The sequence below is a fragment of the Lipophrys pholis genome (assembly GCF_963383615.2).
Source record: "Lipophrys pholis genome assembly, chromosome: 7".
Lineage (NCBI taxonomy): Eukaryota > Metazoa > Chordata > Actinopteri > Blenniiformes > Blenniidae > Lipophrys > Lipophrys pholis.
Genome location: NC_137638.1, coordinates 13,260,328 through 13,284,283, shown reverse-complemented (window position 1 = coordinate 13,284,283; position 23,956 = coordinate 13,260,328). Strand labels below are relative to the sequence as shown.

At 39.2% G+C, this 23,956-nt stretch overlaps 1 protein-coding gene across 1 annotated transcript in view; it reads right to left on the bottom strand.

Moving 5' to 3' along the window:
* ipo11 (importin 11) overlaps positions 1-23,956 on the bottom strand; it is a 116,541-nt gene that overhangs the window by 54,081 nt on the left and 38,504 nt on the right. The window contains exons 15-21 of the mRNA XM_080467840.1: positions 18,637-18,763; positions 10,411-10,444; positions 9,831-9,871; positions 9,595-9,711; positions 7,563-7,676; positions 2,414-2,529; positions 48-124 (exon numbers count right to left, since the gene is read on the bottom strand). Coding sequence (XP_080323966.1) covers positions 48-124; positions 2,414-2,529; positions 7,563-7,676; positions 9,595-9,711; positions 9,831-9,871; positions 10,411-10,444; positions 18,637-18,763 — 626 coding nt within the window. The remainder of the gene's footprint in view (positions 1-47; positions 125-2,413; positions 2,530-7,562; positions 7,677-9,594; positions 9,712-9,830; positions 9,872-10,410; positions 10,445-18,636; positions 18,764-23,956) is intronic.

Genomic DNA, 23,956 nt, shown 5'->3' with positions numbered 1-23,956 from the left:
TGAAAGCTGGACACGACAGGAAACAAAGAAATCTCATGTGAGCTCACCCAGCAAAGCTGACATGTTCTGGAAAATTCTGAGCAGCTCTGGGGTGATGGCTGGGCTGTTCTCCAAAGTCACCAACCTGTTACAGCGACGAGGAGGGAAGGAGGGAGGACAGCAGGCAAACGGTCAGGGCAAAGAAAAAGAAAGGGAGAGCAAAAAGAAACTGAGATAAGTTCTAAGAAGAAAAATAAAGCAGAATACACACTGCATCAAAAGTGACTGGGGTGGGAAGTACAAACAGGATAAACGATAAAGACCGAGGAAGAGGTCTTTTGAACAAAAAAGGCGCCTAATTGTGTCGTTATAAATCTGATGAAGAATGTAAAATAAATAAACCTGAATCTAAAATGAAATATGTTGGCTGACTAAAGTAATATAGTGTTCACTTTTTTTATAATGTAAGCTGAAACAGGTTCAAGTAAATTAAAATTAGTCCTCGTCATTTTTATTTAAACAATTAATTAACAAATGAATAAAATCTATAAAGCACCGACTTCTGAAAACATGAGTAGGGTGATGACATGGTTCAAACCACCCATGTGAAAATGTCTATACACACAAACTGGAAATACTACACTGCAGCTGTATCGCTTGATAATTTAGGGACATTGCTGCTCATTTTGTGTCTGGAAATATTAAATAAATATTATTTAAAAATTATTACTTGAGTGAAAACCTGAGTTGTCGTTATTGTTTTTCTTTATCTCTTTCAGATTACTGTCACAAAGGAGTCGAAGGACCAACACGAAACTCCATGAGAAGAGGAGGGGGACTGAATAAGCTTCTCTTACATGTTTGATGAATATTTTGTCATTATTTTGATATCTTTTGATGTAGATGGAAGGTTACAATGAATTCTGAATGTCAAATGCAAGGTCACAGTGACGTTGACCTTTCGCCAGCAAAATCTAATCAGTTCATCCTTTTGGGAGCATGTGTGCTTAATTCTCCTGAAAGGATGAAAGGACAACCAACAATATCCAACAACCAGACTTTGGCTGTCGCCAGCATGGAGGCACCAAAACTATTAATAGTAAAATACCAAATGGATCTGGAAAGGCAAGCCGTTTCCTGGAGTTAATATATGGCAATATCTCTACCTTCCAATTTATTTAAATGACATAAATGACATTGAGAACTTCCCATCAATAACCAGAGAAATGGTTTGTATGGAGGTTGTTGGTGGATTTCTTTTTAATGAGCATAACAATGTGCACAAATATGTTTTTTGTTTTTAATTAATGGACCTGCAGCACCATTGATGACAAAAACATAAACTGAGAACAAACAAAAAATGTGTAAAGGAAAAAAAAAGAAGGGAAAAAAAAAGACATCAGTAATTCAGTAACAACAACTCCAAGATTATTTATGAAGAAGTACGGCTAACACAAAGGACTGTCAGAGTATGGCCGTCCAACCCTCGAAAAGATTCAGCAGCATGAAAAAACATTTTGTAACATGCACAGCCAAAAAACACACAGTATCACTAAATCAATATTGAAAGCTGACACCAACTTGAGGGGAAAAGGGTGCAGAGGTGCTTATTTGTTGACAATTCTACAGCCATGAAGTCAAAATACCTCCATGTGGCCCGAATATAATTGTAGCAATAAGAGGGTTGATGGAAACATCAAAAGCCTACAAGTAGTCAGCACATTTTCCCCAATAGGCATCAAGCAGACAGGGACATGATACTGAGAGAGACGGAGGGAGCGAGATAACAGCAAGAGAAAATGACACTGGCTTTGTAAACAAAGCAAACAACTATTTGGGGCACGACTGTTTATCAGGCAGGATAAAAAGGCAGGACAGAGACACAGGACTGAGGCTTTGTCCTCCAGGCGTGCTCTCTCTCTCTCTCTCTCTCTCTCTCTCTCTCTCTCTCTCTCTCTCTCTCTCTCTCTCTCTCTCTCTCTCTCTCTCTCTCTCTCTCTCTCTCTCTCTCTCTCTCTCTCTCTCTCTCTCTCTCTCTCTCTCTCTCTCTCTCTCTCTCTCTCTCTCTCTCTCTCTCTCTCTCTCTCTCTCTCTCTCTCTCTCTCTCTCTCTCAACAGAGATGTTCTCCACGGACACACACGCACAGAAGAGATTAAGGAGTTAAAAACACACAGAGATGATCGTAGAGCAACGAAAGGTAACCCTGGAAAAGTACTTTCTACTAAAACAAAGACTATGTTGGTTGTCGTTAAAAGTAACTGTATGGTTTTATGGAAGTTTTTTTAAAATGGTTTTATAAAGGCACATTCCGCAAACATTTGAGCTGCTGCATGTAAAGAAAAGAAGTTCAGATGAGATGTGAGGGCATACATTTGACTGAAAGGCAAGGACAAAATAAGATGCGACTGCAGTGTGTTGCATGTGGGTCCATACCAAAGCTCCAGTCCGTCTTCCAGCAAATACACATGTGGCGGCTGAGAAACATCAGTGCTTAGCTGGATGACAGGGAGAAGGAACGGGTACAGGTTTTTGCTTTCAGCGCCGAGGCCCTATGAGAACACAGAAATACGGACAGTCAGCTCAAAAAACTGAACACCTGACAGAAAACACAGGCACGGAGCTTCGGAACTCGACTTCATGTGCTTCAGGTTGACGGGTGTTTCTCGCAGATCACTGGAGTACTCGAGAAGTGCAACCGATTCGGAGGGAAGTTTAACTTAACACCCCTCTGGCTCACCTTTGTCAAACACTTGCTGCACTACTATTGGCGGAGCGTACCCTGCGAGAGCAAGAGATCTGTGAATGTAAGAGACAGCCGCCTGCAAGGCATGTGTGGCTTTTCCATAAACTGCCAATAAATCAGGGATTGTGGTCTTTTAATGTCAGACTTGGGCAGTAACTTAGTACAAAAACTTTATCAAAGTACTTTTCTGGCTCCTTTTGTTTCAACTTCTATGGAGGATGACTGATGAAAGAGATGCAAAAACACAAAGGGGAAAAAGAAGGGGGAGAGAGAAGAGGTCCAGTGGGTAAACAACTGGTGAGAAGGCAGCATGAACCAACTTCATTTGTTTAAGAAAAAGGCAGGGGGAAAACAAATTATCTTAAGATGGTTTAATGAAAAGAGTATAAAGATTGCTGAAAAGGTTGTTATCCATTATAGTTTTACATCATCTAATTCAAAAATTAGAATAGCACTTTTTATCATAAATAATATTTCTATCAGTCATTACTTTTTTTAATGACTCCTCCAAAATTACTAAAGCATTTATTTAGTTATTCTAATAAACATTAAAAAAAACAAAAAAAACAATCTCTCCTCCTCCTGAGATAACGGATTTCTAACTATAGTTTTCTCCCCAAATTGGTACTTTATCTTGTCAAAAGTTGTTTACATTAGATTAAACATGAAGAAATATAACTGAGACCAGCTGACCGGATACACCTTGTGATGATAACATCACAGCAGACATATTTACTAATTGAGTGAATGAATTCAATCAGTCCTACTTTCAGTCTTTTCTCATACCAGTGTCTTTAATTGTACTAACGTAAACAATGTGAGTGCTTCCTCCACCCCTTATAAATATTACCGATGCAAAACTTTGATGAATACTGCAGTTCAGCAAGATTTGAGGCAGCATGGCGGTGCAGTGGTTCCCTCACAGCAAAACACTCGATATCAGCTGTGAAATCTGAAATGACCTTGACCAACCACAAACGATTGGTTCATCAATTTCTGCATAAAGCAAGCTACTTTACCCACAGAAGTCTTTTTTACAAACCAAAACTCTTTTTCTCACCTCAACACCAACGACCCTGTCAGCTCAAGGACACGAGACAGGCCGTCAAAAATCCTTTTCCTCTGAACCATCACTTCCATCTACTTCACACATGCCCTGAAACTTCATGAGAATGTAACCTCTGTCTGACACGCTGCCCTCTCAAAGCATCCCATCACTTTAGGGTTTTTTCTCAGCTGTTTGGTACATTTACAGGGAAAACAAGAGAAAGAGGAAGACGTTTAACGGGTAGAGGAAAATGTGCTCAACGTCTGAGTGAAAGCTGTTTGCACAGCAAATTAATTACATTTCAAGGTGAAACTGTGATTCCAGGTTACAGTAAAGTCAGTTCAAGGTTATTGGGGAAGTCAATTTGTAGCGACGGAAGCACAGCTGTGACCGCAGCTGTAGAGAGGACATTCATCTGTGAAAGGGCCTAAGAGATTCTAGTGTAATGTTTCAAAAGTTGTCAACAATGTTTCACTGAGACCATGACAATAATTTGGTTTTAAATATGCCCTCTTACATTTATGAGGGTGTTAAAAGAAAAAGAGCCCTGGTCAGTGTCCAGTTGGCGAAACCCCGGCTTTCCATCAAGCTACAATATTTCCTCCTCCGAGGAAAATGTATCGAGCTTAAAAAAAAGAAAACAAGCGAGCTCGTCTGCCAACTTTCAGAGCCGACTCGATGCCGCTGAATGATGAACAGGATGAAAAAGTAACGCCAGACGGGCTTGAATCGAACGTCCTGCTGACACTCGCCATTGGAATGCCGGGCCGATACTGTCACAACTCAATAGCTATTTGTGCATGCGTTTAAAAACGGAGAGCACGCTGAGCTCTAATAATGTTTGAAGACCGTCTTTAAGAAGTGTGTATGAGTCACCCCGAAGGGCACATTACAGAACTGAGGTCGTTGAAAATGCGCAATAAAAATAATCCTGATATAAAGCAAACACAAGCTGCGCAACTCTATCAGGGGCCACTCCAGAGGTGCAGGACCAACTGCACTTTGAATAATAGTTGGATGATTGACTTATTTTCACAGTTGAATAATCTGAGTTTATAAACTCAGTGGTATTTTCAGAAATATCACCCTTTACGGTGGTGAATATCAATCCCGCAAAGACACAATAATTCATAATTGTGTCCTTTGCCCCAAGTTACAGAACCATATTTAGCGAGTTTTCCTTCACAAAGAATCCCGAATGTGTCTCTGGAACAACATTCAGACATTTCACTTTTTTATTTGTAAAAACACTTCAAAATGATGTGGAACTTTGTGTTTATCACATGACATCCCCATAAAATACATTTACATTTGTAATTGCAATGTGTCAAAATGCCCAGGGGGTATTAATACTTCTGCGAGCAACTGTATGTCTGCACTTCTTCTACGGTTTGAGGACACGGGTTCTACCCTTCACCTATGGAGAGCACCCTGGTGTACTGCATCACACTCTGGTACGCTGGCTGCACCTCAAATGACTGGAAGGCTCTGCAGGGAGTGATCACACCTCCACAGAAAATCATCGCCTGTCCCCTCCCCTCATCAGAGCAGATGTCTCAGCAGAGCCTCCGTCGTCATCGCAAAAGACAAAACTCCCCCGTTCGGCGTCACTTCTACCTGCTCCCCTCAGGAAAAGGCTTACCGGTCTGTCGTATGCGGGATGAAGTTTCACCTAGTTTCCTTCCCACCGCAATACATCTCATGAATGGACCGATCGAACGAGCACGTCTCACAGAGACTCAGTCTAACTCTAAATAACTTTCAATCTTTCCGCGCAATATTTCATGTAAAACACCAATATCTGTACATTTACTACCTCACTACTACTTGGTCCTCCAGTTTTCTCTTTATTTGACTGTGCACTTTCTATTGTCATGAATCTTTATGTTCTATATATTATCATGCAGGACGACACTAACCCTGGTGCCACCGTGTACAATGTAATGACAATGAAGGGATTTTTGACTTCTTTCCTCTCACTTCTTTGTTGATTCATCTTTGATCGTGTAAAATCTATAGCATGTTATTTACTTTTATGCTGTTTTACAATCACTTCCATTAAAAAAACAAAAACAATCACACATCCAATCTTAAATTGTGGTTGGGTAAATGGGTCGCAACTCAAATGATTTGTTTTCGAAAAAAACAAACAAATTTACAGTCTCAAGTTTTAAGGTTGAATTTCAAATCATTACCTTTTTATTTTCCAAACAAAACAAATTATTGATAATATAGCCCGATCCAGACTGATGTAATTAATTTATTTCAATGGGATGTCTGATCACACTTGGTTGAGGAGATAATACCTGTACAACTATTAATTAATTTGACTCCTACCACAGTAACTACTTTGTCTTCGTCATTTGATCCTCATTGTCCTCGTGATGTGTCATCACGCAGCACTAATTAGTGACATAGCCGTGCTTCTTCAGGACTTGGAATTCCAGTCGTGGCTCGTGTCATGTGTGGGCTCATTTGCATACAGAGCGAGGAAGTAAGATCCAATTACAAGCACAAACACAGGATGCATGTGGAGGTGCATTCTGGCGACACGTGTGAATAAGGTCAAATAATCAAAATACACATTTGGCAGATTTTCATTTCCATCCTGATGTGAGCAGATCACTGCTTCACCATTCAAGCTCTATTGTGTTAAACTATCACGATTTCATGTTGATGTCGATTACATGTAAATTAGTGTGTCACAATTAAAAGGTGAGAACTCATTTATACACCGAGTCCATGTACATGATTTTATTGACTTCTGGTGAAGCAACCAAGATTTAGCCTCCTACTAAATTATAAATCAACTCCCCGTAATTCAGTATTTGCAGTGTAAGCGGCCTTTTCACCCGGTGGAATGCAAAGGGGAGCAAAAGATCAACAATTTACCAATTTGTTAAACATGGATGACGCTGAGCAACTAAATGAAAAACCTGCAGAAACATGTGCTCAGTACTTCAGGAGGTTAGAAAGGTAATTTGAGACACTCTGCAGTATTAGGGCCACAACAACAAGGATCCAGCGCAACTTTATCCCAAGAAGCCCTAATGTTACCCCTCGCCATCATATCAGTACTATTTTTCATACCACTGTAAAAAGTACACAAAAGCACACAATTTTATAAAGAATTAAAAAAAAAATAATATTTGTCAATTGAAAAGATATTTTACAGTTCCATTTTTGTCTGCACTGTGTTTGCCACACTATTTTGCACACTTTGGTTGTCTATATTGCTGCACAATTTCATTTATGTTCCTACATTTTTATTCTTGAATTTCTTATGGCCATGTACACTGGTGGTGCTGAGAAAAAAGTTTTGTTATTTTTTTTTTACATGTGAATACATGAAAATGACAAAATGAGACCTTGAACCTTTGATTCACTGACACTCGGGAATATGAACATGTATAGGAATAACACCGACTGGACCCTAAAAGAAGAGTTGTGAGGTAATTTTTCAAGGACAACCTCATACATGTCTTCCAAACCTAATGAAACTATTGTAAACATATGGGTATTGGGATATACTTTAAATACAACCAAAACACACATTTTTCAGACAAATTAGTGATGCATACTGCTTGAAATGGAACGCTAAATCAATGAAGTGCCTTGGAGTCAATTTAACAAAGTCAAAGGATTTGAAACAACACACAAGGGGAAAAGAAAAAAAAAAAGTGCAGAAGCTGACAACACTGTGTGGCGGTTGAGGATAGTTCTAATCGAAAACACTGATCATCACACGTGGAAAACACAGACAGAGAAGAGCAACTGAAGATGCACAATACCTGCACCAGGTGGATGAGGGTAGTGAGGATAGCACATCGAAGCATGTTGTGTTCTTCAGACTGTTTCCACAGTAGGGGCAGGTACTGAACCAGACAGCCCACATAAGGACGGATCTGAACAAGGAGAGAGCATTACAGATGAAATAGAATTCAACCAGCAGATTGAAAAAAAAATTCTAAATATTCTCCAAAAGGTTTTCTTTAGAGGAGAATGTATAAACAAATCTCTTTTGGAACAGGAGAAACGCTGCTCTCTGATTTGCTGCTGTCTCAGCAAAGCAGTATGCATATTTATTGTATCCTTAAACACACTTATTAGAGACCACTCAAGCAGCCGCTTATTGAGCCTTGAAAGTGTATTAACATAGTTAATGCGGGATGTAACAAAAACAAGCAACTATGCAATTAGTGTGACACTGCCGCTTCAAGCGTTGTGCATCTTTCAGGTTTAAATATAGATCCAAGTCTCTTTATGACTCCTCCGCTTCCATCAGCCCAAATCCGCTACTTTAAAACGTGTTTGAACAAAACAACTGACGAAATGAAAGACAGGACAGGTAGCTGAAAATACATTTCCCTCAAATTTACTTTTGAGTCGATCAGTAAACATTGGAGTTCTCTTGAAATGATCTCACGAAGCGGCACTTCTGCAGTTGGAAGCGAAAGTGACTGACACATCAACACCATCTGTTGATTAAAGGCCGGAACAAAGCTGAACCTGAATGTATGTGCCAGGTTGTATAATCTAGTTCTTTTATTCGTATTCTTTTTCGCAGTGTATATAGACCTGCAAGCAAAACTCATCACATTCAATCCTATTCAGTCTACTGCCTATATGTTTTTAGAGATTTCGCTGCAACAAATAACACAACATCTAAAACAAAGGAGCTTAATCTTGAATAATGACATTAATGGATATAGTAGATATAGTCCGAGTAGGGAAGTGAATTAAGGACTTCAAAAACTCTTCTGCGGCTGTTTTCTTGTTCTCACTTGTCCTAACCCTTTGTATTCCCTGGAGTGTCTATGTGGCCAGCTTGTAGACACCGCACTGGGATTTTTTGCTCGATTACACCTTCATAAGGAGCAAGCCAGGGGCAGAGGGAACGGTCAAAAAAAAAAAAAAAAAAAAAGGAACATGACATACAGTCTCAAGGAGGACACAGAGAGAGAAAAACAGACTCAAAAAGCAGCCTGGTGGGATGACATTTGTGGGTAAGTACAGAATAAAAAGAAGCTAAATCTCCTATCTGTCATCATGTTCATTTCAACGCCAGCTCGACTCGTAGTTTCATCGCCTGGTTCTCTCAACTGCTGCCAATCTCCGCGGGTTCAAAATCCCTTGTGAGCAGGGTTAGAATATTAATGGCACTAGAAGTTTAGTCAGGGCCAGTGACTGGGTGAGACTCAACCGGAGTGACAGTTCACCAGGATGAAAGCCATTTCTGTGACAGACTTAAGTCGAGGAATCCTTTAAGCAAAGGTGCTTAAATGGATCTGAAAAGAACCTCAGAGGGTCAAAAGGAAGGTCATTTTTTAAGGCAAGGCAGTTAAATGGATTAGACTGACTTAATGGCAGCGGAGGGGAAAAAATAAAATCTATACAGCCACAAAAGCACAGCAGCAACAAAGGGAAGACTGTATCCTCATGCTTAAATGAGAGCAGACATCAGAGGAAGCACTGCCGGCAGCCTTGTGATTTACAAAGAGTCTACATCTGCCAGTGTCGAAGAATGTGAAAAATCATTTATGCCATTGATTACAAGTTGTTTTACCTTGGTAGTCTGAGGATTGAACAAGGTGACAGATGTTGTTGTTGTTGTTTTAAATCAATGTTATGCATTCACCGGGTTCACGTGGTGTCAGGTGAAATTCAAAAACTACACTGTTTTGGTAGTAATTTTACACAAAGCGAGAGAAGAATATCGCGAGATCAAAACCCCCAGGTTGTATCTGATAACGGCAAAACAAATGGGGCGAGAAAGTAAAACGTGAGCTCGGTTACAAAACAGTCGGGGATCTTAAATCTCACCTGGATGCTCACTCTTTCGATGACACAGGAGATGACGTGGAGCACCTGCATTTTAGTATCACACTCAGTCACCTGCTGCAACAACTGGAAAAGCAGCCCAAAGATCGACTCCAGATACTGCACGGAGAGACGGGAGAACGCGCTTTACAAATAAGGGAAAGTAGCTTTATTTATTTCATTGGTTAATCTGAAGTCGGACTTCAATCTTTGAAGCCGCGATCAGAGCTTGTACTCACCGGGAGAAATTGTTCTGTCCGGAACTCAAAGTCATCAACAGGTGATCGAGAGTTAAAGATGAAATAAAACAGCTTATCAAATATTGATGCGCAACAACAAAGCCGGTGCATACTGGAGTAGTCTCAATTTGCTTTGTGTAAGATGCAGTGAGGATATAAGTCTGGCGGTGCAGTTTCAAAGTTTGAATGAAAGAAAGAAAGTAAAGTTTTTGTCAGTCTTGTCTGCTTTTCTTTGCCGCCATGTTGGCAATTTTAATCTTACCAAATGAGCCATACAAATTCTTACCAAATGAGCAATATAAATTCAGGACAATTGTGAGCAACGATATAAAATTTAGACAAATAAGCAAAATGTGCTCAAACCACATTATCTCTTTTAGCAGTTTAGAAGACTTCGGTTTCCTTAACCAAAACGGCATCAGATCTTTGGCATCAAACCAGTGCCCTCTTACTCACTGACGGTACGAATCCTTTGTTTCAAATCAAAGCTCCAAACTGTGGCGCCACACTGTAACACGACTGGTCAGTTAACTTTCCCACACACTTATCTGTGAAAAAGTGTTAAACTTGCCAAGGATATTGAGTTTAAGGGTGGTCGCTGTCTCAATCCGCACCTATAAGAGAAAAAAAGAAAGACAGGCACACAGTTCATTTCAACGAAAAAACACAGATCTTCTATTAATATGAAGAGAATTATCAGATTTTTAAAGCAGCAGAGAAAATCGAATAGACTTGGTTAAAAGTTTGGATAAACTCGGTCGAGGAACATGAAAATAAAAAAAGCTAGTAAGTCAAGAGAGAGAGACGGTTGCACATTCAAACTAAACAAATCAGTAATCACAGAAATCATAGGTATCTCAAACCTTGACAGAAATAAACTCTCTTTCAGTGACATGAGACGCTTTTGCTTCTTAATATGTAAAACAGTTTGATCTGTCAGACTCTTTTGGAGCCGGAACTGTCCACCAGGGGGGAAAGTCCTCAGGTGGACGAGCAAGAGATTAAAAATTGTAAATGAGTGAGGAGAGCGCGGGGAACTAAATTCCCCAGTTCAGTAACAGAAAGACGTGTCGCTCGTTGCGTCCTTAAGTTTGCCTGATGTTTGTCCGACTCTGTGGGAAGAGCTGCAAATAAATGTTATCATCTGAAATCGTTACCGGCATTGGCCAGCTTTGCCGTGCCATTCGATCCTAAAGTTGCTTAAAACGCAGCCAGCATGAATTAAATCGGTAGGCAATCTACCGCTAATGATGAGCATGCTGTGCCTGCTGCTGGAGCATCCTATTTCCGTTTGTTAATCAGCAACTATAAACACAATCCGAGATTTGTTTTTGAGACAACACTTCCTGTACCTTCTCTCTACATTGTGTCTCAGTCCTGCTTCAAACCAATTTGACCTCAATAGAAAAGTTTTTTCCCCCCATTATTTATCTCTTGCTTCCACAGACCGACCAGTGTTTAGTCTGTTAGTACTGCACCAGTACTATCAAATATGAAATACCGCAGGGTTCAGTTCTCATCATACCCTCCTGTCACACAGACCTTTGAACTTGTGGTAACCAATAAATACAGCTAATTATAGGTAATTATAACTAAATAAATGTTATTCTAATGGAAACTTATAATTTACCGAAAGAATAAGTCATTACATTATTGTAAATTATTCATTTGTGCCTGAGATTCTTAAAACACAAATGTAAGAGGTTGGATAGTCGTTTGTTTTTTTCCCCCTTCTTTTGCTTTGTGTACTTTTAATTCCCAACAGTTCACTTCAAAGTTCAGTCCACTTTATGCGAGTTGCTTATTTTAAAGGATCAAAACAATCAGACGTCACTTTTCTCAATTATGAAACAGAAGCAGAAAACTACTTGAAAGAATGAAGGAAAACATTGACCGTCTCTCTTGCAATGCTGTCAAAGAATGAAACTGCTCAGTTGATGACATTTAAAATGTTCATGACCAAACTTTAAAGTCTCTTTACGCATGTGAAGAGAAAATACCGGTTATTTTGTTGGAATACGTTCAATTGTTTAGGAATCATAATAGTATTTATTCTAAAATTGTTCAATGACATGAATGGAAGTCATTATTGATGAACACTGTCATCCAAGTACAGTACTCCATTCCTCTCTAGGAACTATGAGATGTGAAGCCAAACATTATGGAGGAAAAACAAATACATTTTTGATTAAAAAACAAAAAAAAATCAGATTGGTATAGGAGAAAGAACCATCTTTGTCTTTTGATTTGATTGGCAATTCTAAAACAAAAAAAACCACACAAAAAATGTAATATATGCATTTATTTAGCTGTTACTTTTTTCTTTTCTTTACAGGAATTATAAATATTTTCTCATATTCAATAAAAAAATATGTTTAAATAATAAAGCTGAAAAAGGTTTATTCAAGCCTTAAAAATGCTCTCGGTTCACTTTGAGACATCGCTGGGTTTGGAGAAGACGCTCCCATGTCGGCAAGATCTTAAAGTACTGCAGGATGTTTTAGTAATGCTGCATATATTAGAAAGCAACGAAATGAGGATTCCTAAGAAGGGGGCCCCATCAGCTGCCATCAGCGCTGGCCTTGTTGGCAATTCAAACACTAATGAAAGAAACTCCATTCCTATTCAGCAAGATAATAGATTGCTTGATGAAATTCTCAGATGGGCCTCGTTCGTTCGTTCGTTCGCTCGCTCGCGCACGCACACACACACACACACACACACTTCTGATGATGAATCAGTCAAAACATTTATGCAACATTAATATTCATTCTCAAAATACCTAAGAGGTATTCCAAATACAGCATCAGCAGGTTCAAGCTGTGAAAATTGTAATAAACTTACTCAGTGAAGCTGAACAAGGCAAAAAAAAAAAAAAAACCTGTTACTGCTTAAAATTATTCAGTGGGAGGAAAAAACTGAACCAAAACAATTAATTGGAGTAAGCTGGTTAAGAACTAGGTCCATACAAAAATGGTAATGACGCATAAAGGATTACAGACAGGGATTTGTCATATACAACAATCATAGCTCGGCCAAACTGCAGCGGCTGCAGCTGGTTTGTTTCTAAATGTACTGTAGCAAACACTTCTCAGGTATTCATGCGAGTAGAAAAGATTACCGTTGATCTGCCTGAAACGAATGAAGCAAATACCAGTTTAATTGTTTCAAATTTAAATGAAATCACATGGAACTGTGAGCCAGATCCAGATCATTCAGATTCAGGAAAGAGATTGCGTGGTGATTAAGAGGGAGATTAGGATTTTAATGGAAAACAAGTTTTTAACATTTGTGCGGCCTGAACGACGAGGAAAAGTTTGTGTCGGCGTGTGCAGTGAGACTATGGAAAGAAAGCAATGTTGAAATATACCACGCTATAATACGGCACAATACGGGAATCAACAGGGGACCGCACAGTGGACCAGCGGTCAACACCCTCACCTTAAAGCCAAAATGTTCTTGGTTGAAGACCGGGCGTGAGGACCTCTCGTTAAATGTTTTTTTTCCCGAGCAGAGGTTTTCTCTAGATACTCCTCTTTTGTCCCACAGTACCAAAACATGCAGTTCACTTGAACTGGTGATTTTAAATTGCTTGTCGGTGTGAACGTATGTGGTTTGTCTCCCTGTGTTCGCAACCTCCACTCATCGTCAGCTGGGATTTCAGCAACCGGCAATCTTGAGTTACATTGGTGCTTTTCGTTTTTGTATTAAACCACTTCAGACACCGCACGCACGCACGCACGCACGCACGCACGCACGCACACACACACACGCACCAATGCAAATGGCTGCCCTGCAAGTATCTCGACCTCCAGTGGGAGCTGTTTGAGGTTCAGTGTCATGCCCAAAGACAGCTTGACACACAGAATGAGATCGGGGATCCAACTACCACTCTTTGGACTGGAAAAACGACGCAATCACACAACAGAGCAGAGCTGCTCACAAAGCAGGCAGGATATATGAATGGGTTGGGAAGAAAGGAAAAACTCAATCATTCATTTTTCTTGCCGACAATAAGTTGTCACTTTGCCTATGTTTACCTTTCATTTATTAAAGATCGATCCGTCGTATTTTATTTTACACTCAGCTGATATTAGGGCTTTAACATGGTGATACACTCTAAATGCATTTCTTATAGTATATAGTTACTTCATCAGTTATTTTAAACAGTCCCTTAATAGGTGATGGAAAACAAAACAAATATATTTAAGTGTGTATGGTTGTATTGTATTTTTAATATCTATACATTTACAGAAATGTATGTATATACGTTACTACTATAATTGTGCTTGTTGTATTTCTGTCACTTTTCTACATTTTTATTTTAAATATAAATCGGTAAAAAGATTACGACAATCCTCTTTCCTTCTCTTGGCTATTAGGTTTTAATTTCAGTCTTGGAATGACGTGGATTGTCCCTTATAATAATAAAATCAATCATATTGTAATTATTGTTCTTATTACAGCAATAACAATGAAACTGTCTGAAGTCAAAGAAGATCAGAAATAAAATGGGCCGTTGGTTAAAACGTCACTTTGATGCCGTCAAACGTCACCTCAAATTCTGGAAAATATTATCACCCAGTGGGAGAGCGAATGTCCTGAGGGCATAAAGAGTTAAACTTGCCACGCTTATTATTTTTAGCAGCCTCTCAGAGTCTGTGAGTAAATATTAGAGAAGAATGCAGCTGCAAGACAGAAAGGAGGCGAGTGCGCTGTAGGAAATGAGGACAGGAAAAACTGGCACAATGTACGCAACAGGCATCTGTGATTCAGCCCATGAATGCCACTGATGGATGCCAATAAAGTGTGTGCACGCACATCTTTGTCTCTCACACACAGAGAGCTCCTCCAGTGTGTGGTATTTCTACAGAAAATGTGTTTATTCTCGATATTTGTATTCTTCAAAAATCCCCAAAAGCATCTAAGAACATAACATAAGCTGCTAAACAGGAAAGTCTACAATGACACATTATATATTGAACAAAAATGAAAATACAAGGATAGTAATATTAGTAACAAATTACTAACTCGACCTTACAAATATGCAAAGTTCTTTAGGGAAAAAGACCAAAGTACACTTATTGTCTTCATTTTGATTCTTACTTAAAACTTACATCATCTCAAAGTCAATGTTAGTTTTTAATGTCAATAAAACATCTACCTGTAGATCACTGCATTATGCTTCTTCTTAAGTCAGATGATGATTATATCCCTTAAAAGAGTATTGAAAAATATAGGGGAGGATTATTATGAAAGCAGAAAATGTACATCTGAAGAATTTTCAGACGAGGTCAATGGAGGTGTGTTGTCTTTAAGTTTAAATGCGTTTCTAAGTGGACAAACTGAAAGCCACTAACTCACATGGTTTTCAATTTCAATTATATATTTAAAAAAAAAAAAAAAGTTTTTGCAACTTGTTCTATTCTCTCATTCATATTAAGCGTGGAGCACAATAACTCGATGCTGCTACAAGTTGAATGACAGGTGACGCTCACTGAGGGAAACCTAAAGTATTCAATTGTTCAATTTCAATGAAGCTGAAACATCTGAGATAAACAGAATTTGTTTTGCAAGTTTAATTTTGCAGCTGAACAAGAATTACCACATCATTGTTTTTACAGATATGGATAATCAATAGGGCTGATTTACAGAGGGTAGTTTTCTCTATTCGCCCATTAAAAGTTAATGATCAATAATTTATTTTGCCCGAGAGATTCTAATTGACCCAGACATTATTGATTAGGAACCGTGAGGTGATTGGTGAGCTAGTCAGTGATGTAACAGCAAGTGCACATGAAAAAAAGATAAGTGAAACTGCAAAAGCCCTTCTTGCCCCAATAAACCTTTGGCCAAATTGATAGCATGAGTAATGTCGACATCCCGTTGGCTTCAATAAGGTGAATGCAAAAACAGAAATCCAAATCATTTAATATCATTAGCCAAATTCAAATTAAATTTATAGACACAAAGTACACAGTGGCACCCTTTGCACATTTGTTTGGGAGCAGAAGTACATACGTGACTTTCTCTCAAGTCTGTAGCAAACCAGTACATCACCGTTGAAATATAGAGATGAGCACAGACGCTATCTGTAAGTTAAGTGGGATTTATAATAATGTGATTTCAGCTCCCTTAGAGAGGTGGTCTGGTGGTGAACACGGGAAACAAAAAGTTCACGGACTCTCCATCCTATTTTATGTCCTGAGTGTCAGCCTGAGTACAAAGTGGGTGATGCATCACAGTATAGGCCACATCTGGGAACGTGTAATTAATATCAGCGCGCTGCACAAATCATTCTTACAATATGAGTCTTCTTTTTAAATTAAATTAACCAGGACATGTAGTTCATGTGTACAGTCTTTTGGAGAAGATCACATTAATCACACTTTAATCCCAATTACATTGAAACCCCAATTGTACTGTACAATGACATTAATCTTTATTTCTTCATGAATAACTTCAAATGCAGTGATAGGAGCTCAAAGACGCACAAAGAAAGAAATCAAGTATTTCTTTGAACATTTTTAACAAGAAGAAGTTGCGGAAATCGTCTTATGTATTAATTGCCACAGTGGGGAGTTAACTTGTTCACAATCATTGTGAAGAAGTACCAGACAATGGACACTATAAAGTTTTGAGGATATTTCAACATCTCATACTTTGTCCTAATAATCAGCGGCCATCAGATCTACCAAGACAGCTTCTCGGTATGTTGAAAATTTAAATAAATGATGTCCGAAAAGCAAGGGAACCTTTAAAAAAAAAAAAGAATAAAGCGTTCCCAAAGCCAAATACTCAAGATAAGGCCTTATGAAGAATAGTGGCAGCAAGTTAAAGCCTAGAAGACCAAAAAACGTGACTCTGGTTATAGATAGACTGGAAATGCGTTGAGATGTACAGTGATGCGTTGTCCTGCTATGCAGAGACATATGCTCAAAAAAAGATGATCAAAACAAAGTCGTTAGAGAGAAACCCATATGCATCCGCACAACACTAAACACATCTTATATATGCAGCTAATTCAGAATAAAAAATCAACCCTGAGGAAGTCGAAATAGAAAAATCTTGTTACAAAGAGCAAATATATATATATATATATACACACTGTATATCCCAATGTAAACCGAAACGAAGAAAAGATTCAGTGTTGGGCCACTTGCGGGTGCTGATTGTTCTTGAATAGAAACCACAGACATACGTGCAGAGAACAATACGCTTCAAACATTAAAAATGGCGAGTACATGGGCATTCGCATGTACAGACAGTACAGTTAAAGTTGGATAACTGTAACGGGTGAACGTCAACAATAGAACTACCAAGTCCCAGAAGAATATGGACTGGAAGTCATGTCACTGTGGAGGCCGCCATTGTTGTTATTGTCCAGCGACTCCAGCCTTTTTCAAAAAGTTCCATTTTCATTGTCTTTGAGCACCGTTGCCATGACGACAGACAGCCAAAACGTGACAAAGGTTTTCTGTTTTCACCTGAAAACGATGTTGCGTAAACTAAATTCAATATGGCCAACCATTACAATGGATACTTCATCTCATAGCTATTATGAATTTTTCTGTAAATGCTAGATGTGCTTGTGTTTTTCATCACTTAGAATTGCGCTTACCAATGCAAATAAATGCACAATAGTATTGTTTTAACTCTCTAGCAAGTCTGTAAACTATTATGACTCGCACTACATCTGTCATCATCATTGAAGATTTTCTATCACACTTAAATGTGTGAATTAAAGTTTAATTAAAGTTTTTTTTTAAATTATAGGTTTCTCACTGAAAGTTTTTTTTATTTTTATAAATCATGCTGGGGAAGAGCGACCGCCTGAACCCTGTATCTTTAATCCTGCTCCACACTGCCCCTGAAGTGGTGAGGCCGAGCTTTGCCTCGAGCTCTTTTTTTCCTCACTTTTAAAAGAGATGATAAAATAAAATAGCCTGAATTTTCTGAGAAATCTAATTGAAACAAGTTCTCAATGCAGATGACTGACAATCTCATTCGCTGCAACAAAAGCTTTGGGTAAATTAAACCGTTGTATGTATTTTAAAGTTTAAGGACTCAAGTAAGACCGGGAATGACACATTTTACGTGAACGAAGTGAATCATAGCAGTGGGTCACTGATAGCAAGGCCTTCCTGAAATGTACTGTAATCATGCTCCAAGTCTTCCAGTTTCGTTTGTATGGATTCTGTAGATGAATTACTTTATTGATTCCTAAGGGGAAATTACGGTGTTGCAGCAGCAATTCACATAAATCACGGGAAGCAAATAACTTGCACAAAACCCACAAAGAATGAGAAGACATCAATCAAGTAAACGTCTCACGAGGCAGGAAAGCCAACAACGACCAGATGTAATGTGAACTGTGGATGAGCGAGGCATATTAATAGCTACATTCGCAAAACAGGATGAGAGGGGACTTATTAAGGTCACAACTACAACAAAAAAAAAAAGGTGTCAAACAATGTTAATTTATATTTATGCAGAGAATATGAAAAAAGAAATGTTAAACAAAAGTAAAATGGTAAGATAAGAAATGAGATATCATCACAGTCCCAGACAGTGTTTTGCCTTGTTTGTGGAAAGTTGGTGGCATAATAGCTGTGGTTCCATGCTGTTAGGCAGAGAACTGTGTTTGTGTAGCTGACTGTGCACTTTCACTAAAAGCCCATCTCAGTCATTAGGAAGCCAATGTTTTCCAGGATGGTAGCAGACACTCCACTCATAAGCAGTTAAAAGCCAAAACAACACCATAAAAATAAATAGAAAATGGCCTTATGACATGTCAATTCCTTACCACCAAGTCGGGATCCTGCATGAGACTGAGGATGACCTCGTAGAGTAAAGGTCGAAGGTCAGATTTGAACTTGACGGAAATCCACTGACCTATTAGCCAAATGACCCGCCTGCGAATCAATTTGTACCTGAAAGACAGGAGAGAAACGTTTGTTGAGAGACATGATTCAGCAAATGGAGCACCTCACTGAACGAAAACACTAGTCACATCAAATAGTTAAAGGAAACATTGAACGCTACGAGGCAGATTATTACGGTTACCGCGGATGCCTCATGCTGGCCTTTCTTTTATCCCACGTTTACGTATACCTAACTGTTGCATAATTTGTTCTGAAAGGGAATAGACCAAGTGTCCCTGTATTTATCCAGCTTCAAGACGGTCTGATTTAGCCTACTCTCTGGGTATACACACTTCAACAACATGGATGAGAAAGAAGAAACAAGCAAAATGTTGGGGCACAGCACAATTCCACAGGAAATTAAAGATCACCGTGAACTGAGCCTTTACATGTATAACTGGCTCAAAACACAATCCAAGGGGTAAAATTAAAGACAACAAGGTAAAGGAAATGTTGCTTGAGTATGAGTGTGCTGGGTATTTATTCAAATGAATGCATAGAAGGGAAATGACAGAAAGCCTGAGGGACAGTGGAAGCAGTGCCTAAATACCAAGTCGGGAAAACAGCCGAGTTAGAGAAGCACAATGTTCAAAGAAACGACTTCAGCTGGGTGGAGTGTGATATGAATTGAAATGCCCAACACTGCATGTCCCAAAAGTGAAACACTGCATGTTAGAAGTGATGGGTTTTTAACAGATGCAGTGGGCAAGTGTCCCTCAGCATCTGCCCTTTTAGCATTCGCGGCAGAAATCAAGTCAGAGGATTGCCTCGGCTGAAAGGAGGGGATGGAGGGATGAAGGAGCAGAGAGATGAGACGATAAAGGCTAGGGGGATGACACTGTTGTTGGCTGCGTGTCAAATATCCACAGGAAGTCCCAAGACCAAAGTCTGGGCCACAAGCCAGAAGTTAAGAAAAACCAGCATGACTCAGGACAACACCACCAGTGTTGGTTTGTGTCAGAGCATGGGTATGGGCATTTTGAAACAAACAAAGACAAGGTTGCTTTTATGAAAAAGGAAAAAAAGTATAATTAATAAAGCTTGTTATTCTTTTTTTAGGGTCTGAATTTGAAGATTACCATCACTAACAGCATTACGCAAAATGCCATTTGCACTCGATTCTCATTTTGCTAAAAGCATACGATGCCACTTATAACCTCCTGGGTTAAACTGCTTAGAAGCTGCAGAGCATGCACAGAGACTTAACTAGCATTCAATTACTCCTAAAGGCAGCCAAACCAATCTGATATTGTACAAGGTTCGATGGAGGCAGTAACAAGCAGGACGCTTCCAACATGATAGAGCAGGTGCGAGTCGACACCTTCCAAAAGTGCTCCATTTAACCAGGATGCAGAAACCACAGCCTGGTGTTTGCAATACTGACACTGGAACAAGAAATGACTGGCACTGTGCGTTTGAGATGAAATCACAGGTTACTGTGTTAGGGGTATTCTTGTAAAACCTAAGGAGCACCAGTTACATTATGGTGTGTTTGAGCCTTTATGTTAGCTTCTCTGATCAGTGTACAAAAACTGAGCCAGCAATGTCTCTGTTAACTAAATTAGAGAAGTGCCAGGCAACCAATTAGATTTTTTTTAAATCATGCTGAATCAACTTGTGTAAAGAAACTACTACACATTTAGAACAACTTTAAAAAGAAAAACGGTCTCTGATCATATTTTGTGTATTGAGGGCAGTTTAAACATTGAATTACAGCAACTACATTAAATCTGCTCAAGAAGAAGGCCCTTTGCATCGTGCAGTACCCTGGAGGTCATCATTTAGTAGTATTTAAGCTTGGGATAGTAGTTCATTATCTCCCTGAAGCAGGGACTTTTAAAATAAGCCATCTTCTCAGGTCAAGCAGAATCACAAAAGCAAAAAGCACTGTTCCATGCAGGTTGGCATCCAAATGCTTGCGATAAACGTGTTTGTGGCTGTGGTATACCCACCACTATTGCAGACTTTTGTTCCAACAAATATGTTGAGATGAGGAACTCACCATTGCGTTCTTCTAATTAAATGCCCTACGATCAGTCGGTAGCATTAAGTTGTCCATACATTTCACCCGAAAGCCAAATATCCAACTATATGTGAGTAGTGTACATGCACTGAAAATACAATTCATCTGATCAACTTGGCTGTCATAATCACTAATCAATTAATATTTAGAATGATTTAATTGCTTGAAACTATCCAGTGTATATGTGTGTGAAACACTGGGGAAAAAAACCAAACTACTTTCCCATTATTAGTTGCTGTAATGTTTTGAGATGGCCTCTCTATACCTGTGCCCAGATCATGATAAATAATAGTAATACTCTACAGATCGAGAAGCACTGCATGATTTTTCTCCAGTCCATATGAGAACAACGCAAGAAAAATGTTTTGGACTCTGTGTGCAAAAGTAATGAGATCAGTGAGATATTAAAAGTGCAATCTGCAAGTTACAATGAAAAAAAAACAATAAACTCTTTTTTTTCTTTTAAATGGCACAAGTGACTTAGGGTTACCATTGCCTCCCTCTACACCCAGACCGTGGTGCAGACTGATCTGATTAATATCTGCATCATCTGAGGAGACTACAGCTGGTACTGTTTATTATTAAAGCGATGGCAGAGAAGGAGGCAAGAAGAAAATGAAAAGGCAGATGGGAAGGAGATCTGATAGGGAGATTTGTTTGTCAGGTTCAGCATGGATGAGTCATGTCTGACCTCTGACTGTCTCCTACTAAAAAAAATAAAAAAATAAAAAAATAAAAAAATCCACACAGCTGTCGGGAACCCTACTCATCATTCTGACAAATGCGTCCCAAAAAATGAAGAACACAAGAAGTGAACTTTTACAATATCCTTCAACAAGACGGCTTTTGTTTCTACTGCAGTCTGCACACAAAATAAGTTGCACGATGCCATGTTGTGCACAAACTTAAAAATCATGCTTATTGGTGTGTTTTCACAGAAAAGAAATTTCTTCATTTCTTCAATATGCTGACAAAAACATTTTTGAATGCATAAAGAGAAAAAGGAAGGAATTTTTTAAAGCTAAACAGCTTCTGATATTCGGTTACATTTCACCCATTAAGTCTTGGATTGCATCCTATTGCGAATGTGATTAAGGCTGGGTTTAAGGTTCTGTGGTTGAATTGTTATTCATGCTACTACTACTACTGCAGCTCCTGTGTAGCCTTTTAGTTCCAGCGCTGTGAGCAAATGTCAGTATACTCACTGGGGCTCAAGGTTTATTCGCTCAATTGTGTTAACACCGAGTGAAAGACCTCGCAAGTCACAATGGGAGCTGATACACAACAAACGTAAACAGAGTTTCACCCCACCCCCCCACCCACCCCCACAAAAAAAGAAAAATAGCGTATAAGAACAAACGTGGCAAAAATATCAGGCAACATTTATAGTTAGAGCGTGAGGTCATGAAGCTCCGTGAAAAGCAATTCATTGAGTCTGACTCACTGAGTGAGGCAGCCTGTAGATTGTGCAGACTGGGTGAATGATCGTAAAAGAGCAATGTGGTGCGTCTTCTCGCATCAACAGTTTAGCCCACGAGAAACTCAACTTCTATAGCGCCATATGAAGCAATCAACAAATCTATCCACAGAGTAAAATATTAGGAATGACAGAAAATACAGAAACCCAATTCATAGAATGTTACAACACACACTACTGGTAGTCAAAAGTTTGGATAAATTCTCATTCACTGTTTTCTTTATTTTCATGATTTATTGTAGATTGTCACTGAAAGTGTGAAAACTATGAATGAACACATGGAATTATGTAGTTAAAAAAAAATAAAAAACACTCAAAACATGTTTTATATCTTAGATTCTACAAAATAGCCGACTTTTGTTTTGATTACTGCTTTGCACACTTATGGCCTTCTCCCAATGAGCTTCATGAGGTCGTCATCTGAAATGGTTTTCCAACCGTCTTGAAAGAGTTCCCAATGATGCTGAGCACTTGTTGGCCCTTTGGCCTTCGCCCTGCGGTCCATCTCATCCCAAAACCATCTGGATTGGGTTTAGGTCAGGTGGACTGTGGAGGCCAAGTCATCTGGCAGCACTCCATCACTCTCCTTGTTGGTCAAATAGCCCTCACACAGCCTGGAGGTGCGTTTGGAGTCATTGTCCTGTTGAAAAATAAATGATGGTCCAACTGAACGCAAAGCGGATGGGACGGCATGTCGCTGCAGGAGGCTGCGGTAGCCACGCCGGTTCAGCGTGCCTTCAATTTGGAAGAACACTCAAACAATGTCCCCAGCAAAGCACCCCGACATCAACACACCTCCTCCTCCATACTTCACAGTGGGAACCATGCATGGAGAAACCATCTGTTCACCTTTTCAGCGTCGCACAAAGACACAGCGGGTGGAACCAAAGATCTCACATTTGGACTCAGCAGACCAAAGCACAGTTTTTCACTGGTATAATGCTCATTCCTTGTGATTCTTGGCCCAAACAAATCTCTGCGTGTTGTTTTCCTAAGTAGTAGCTTCCTCGTAGCTATTTGACAATAAAGACCTGACTCGTGCAGTGTCCTCACGAGAACTGTGTGCATTTATCTGGGCTCTAATTTGAGGTTCCGTTAACTTCTGATTTCTGAAGGCGGTGACAGAGATGAGCCGACACTCAGCAGCAGAGGTGACTCTTGGTCTTTCTTTCCTGGGGCAGTCGTCTTGTGAACCAGTTTTGTTGTAGCGCTTGATGGTTATTAAGACTTCCCTGAGGGACTCCTTCCAAGTTTTTTAGTTTTTTTTTCTGGACCAACTGACCTTCACTTCTTTAAGCAATGATGGGCCATAGTTTGTCTTTACTTAGCCGATTGGCTCTTGCCATAATATGAATTCTAACAGTTGTCAAATGGGGCTGTCAAGCTTTGCAACAACCTGATTTCTGCAGGAAAAAAAAGGCTAATTTGAAGAATCTAAAATATGAAACATACTTTCTATTATTTCCACACTTTTTGTTTACTACATAGTTCCATGTGTTCATTCATAGTTTGGATGTCTTCAGTGAGAATCTTAAATGTAAATAGTCAAGAAAATAAATAAAAAAAAAAAAAAAAACATTGAATGAGAAGGTGTGCCCAAACTTTTAGCGTACAACAAATCACCCTGGAAAGGAAAAGACTTTTCCAACTTCACTCGCAAAGGTCAAGTCACAAAAGACAATGTCAAAAACCTGAAGTGTTT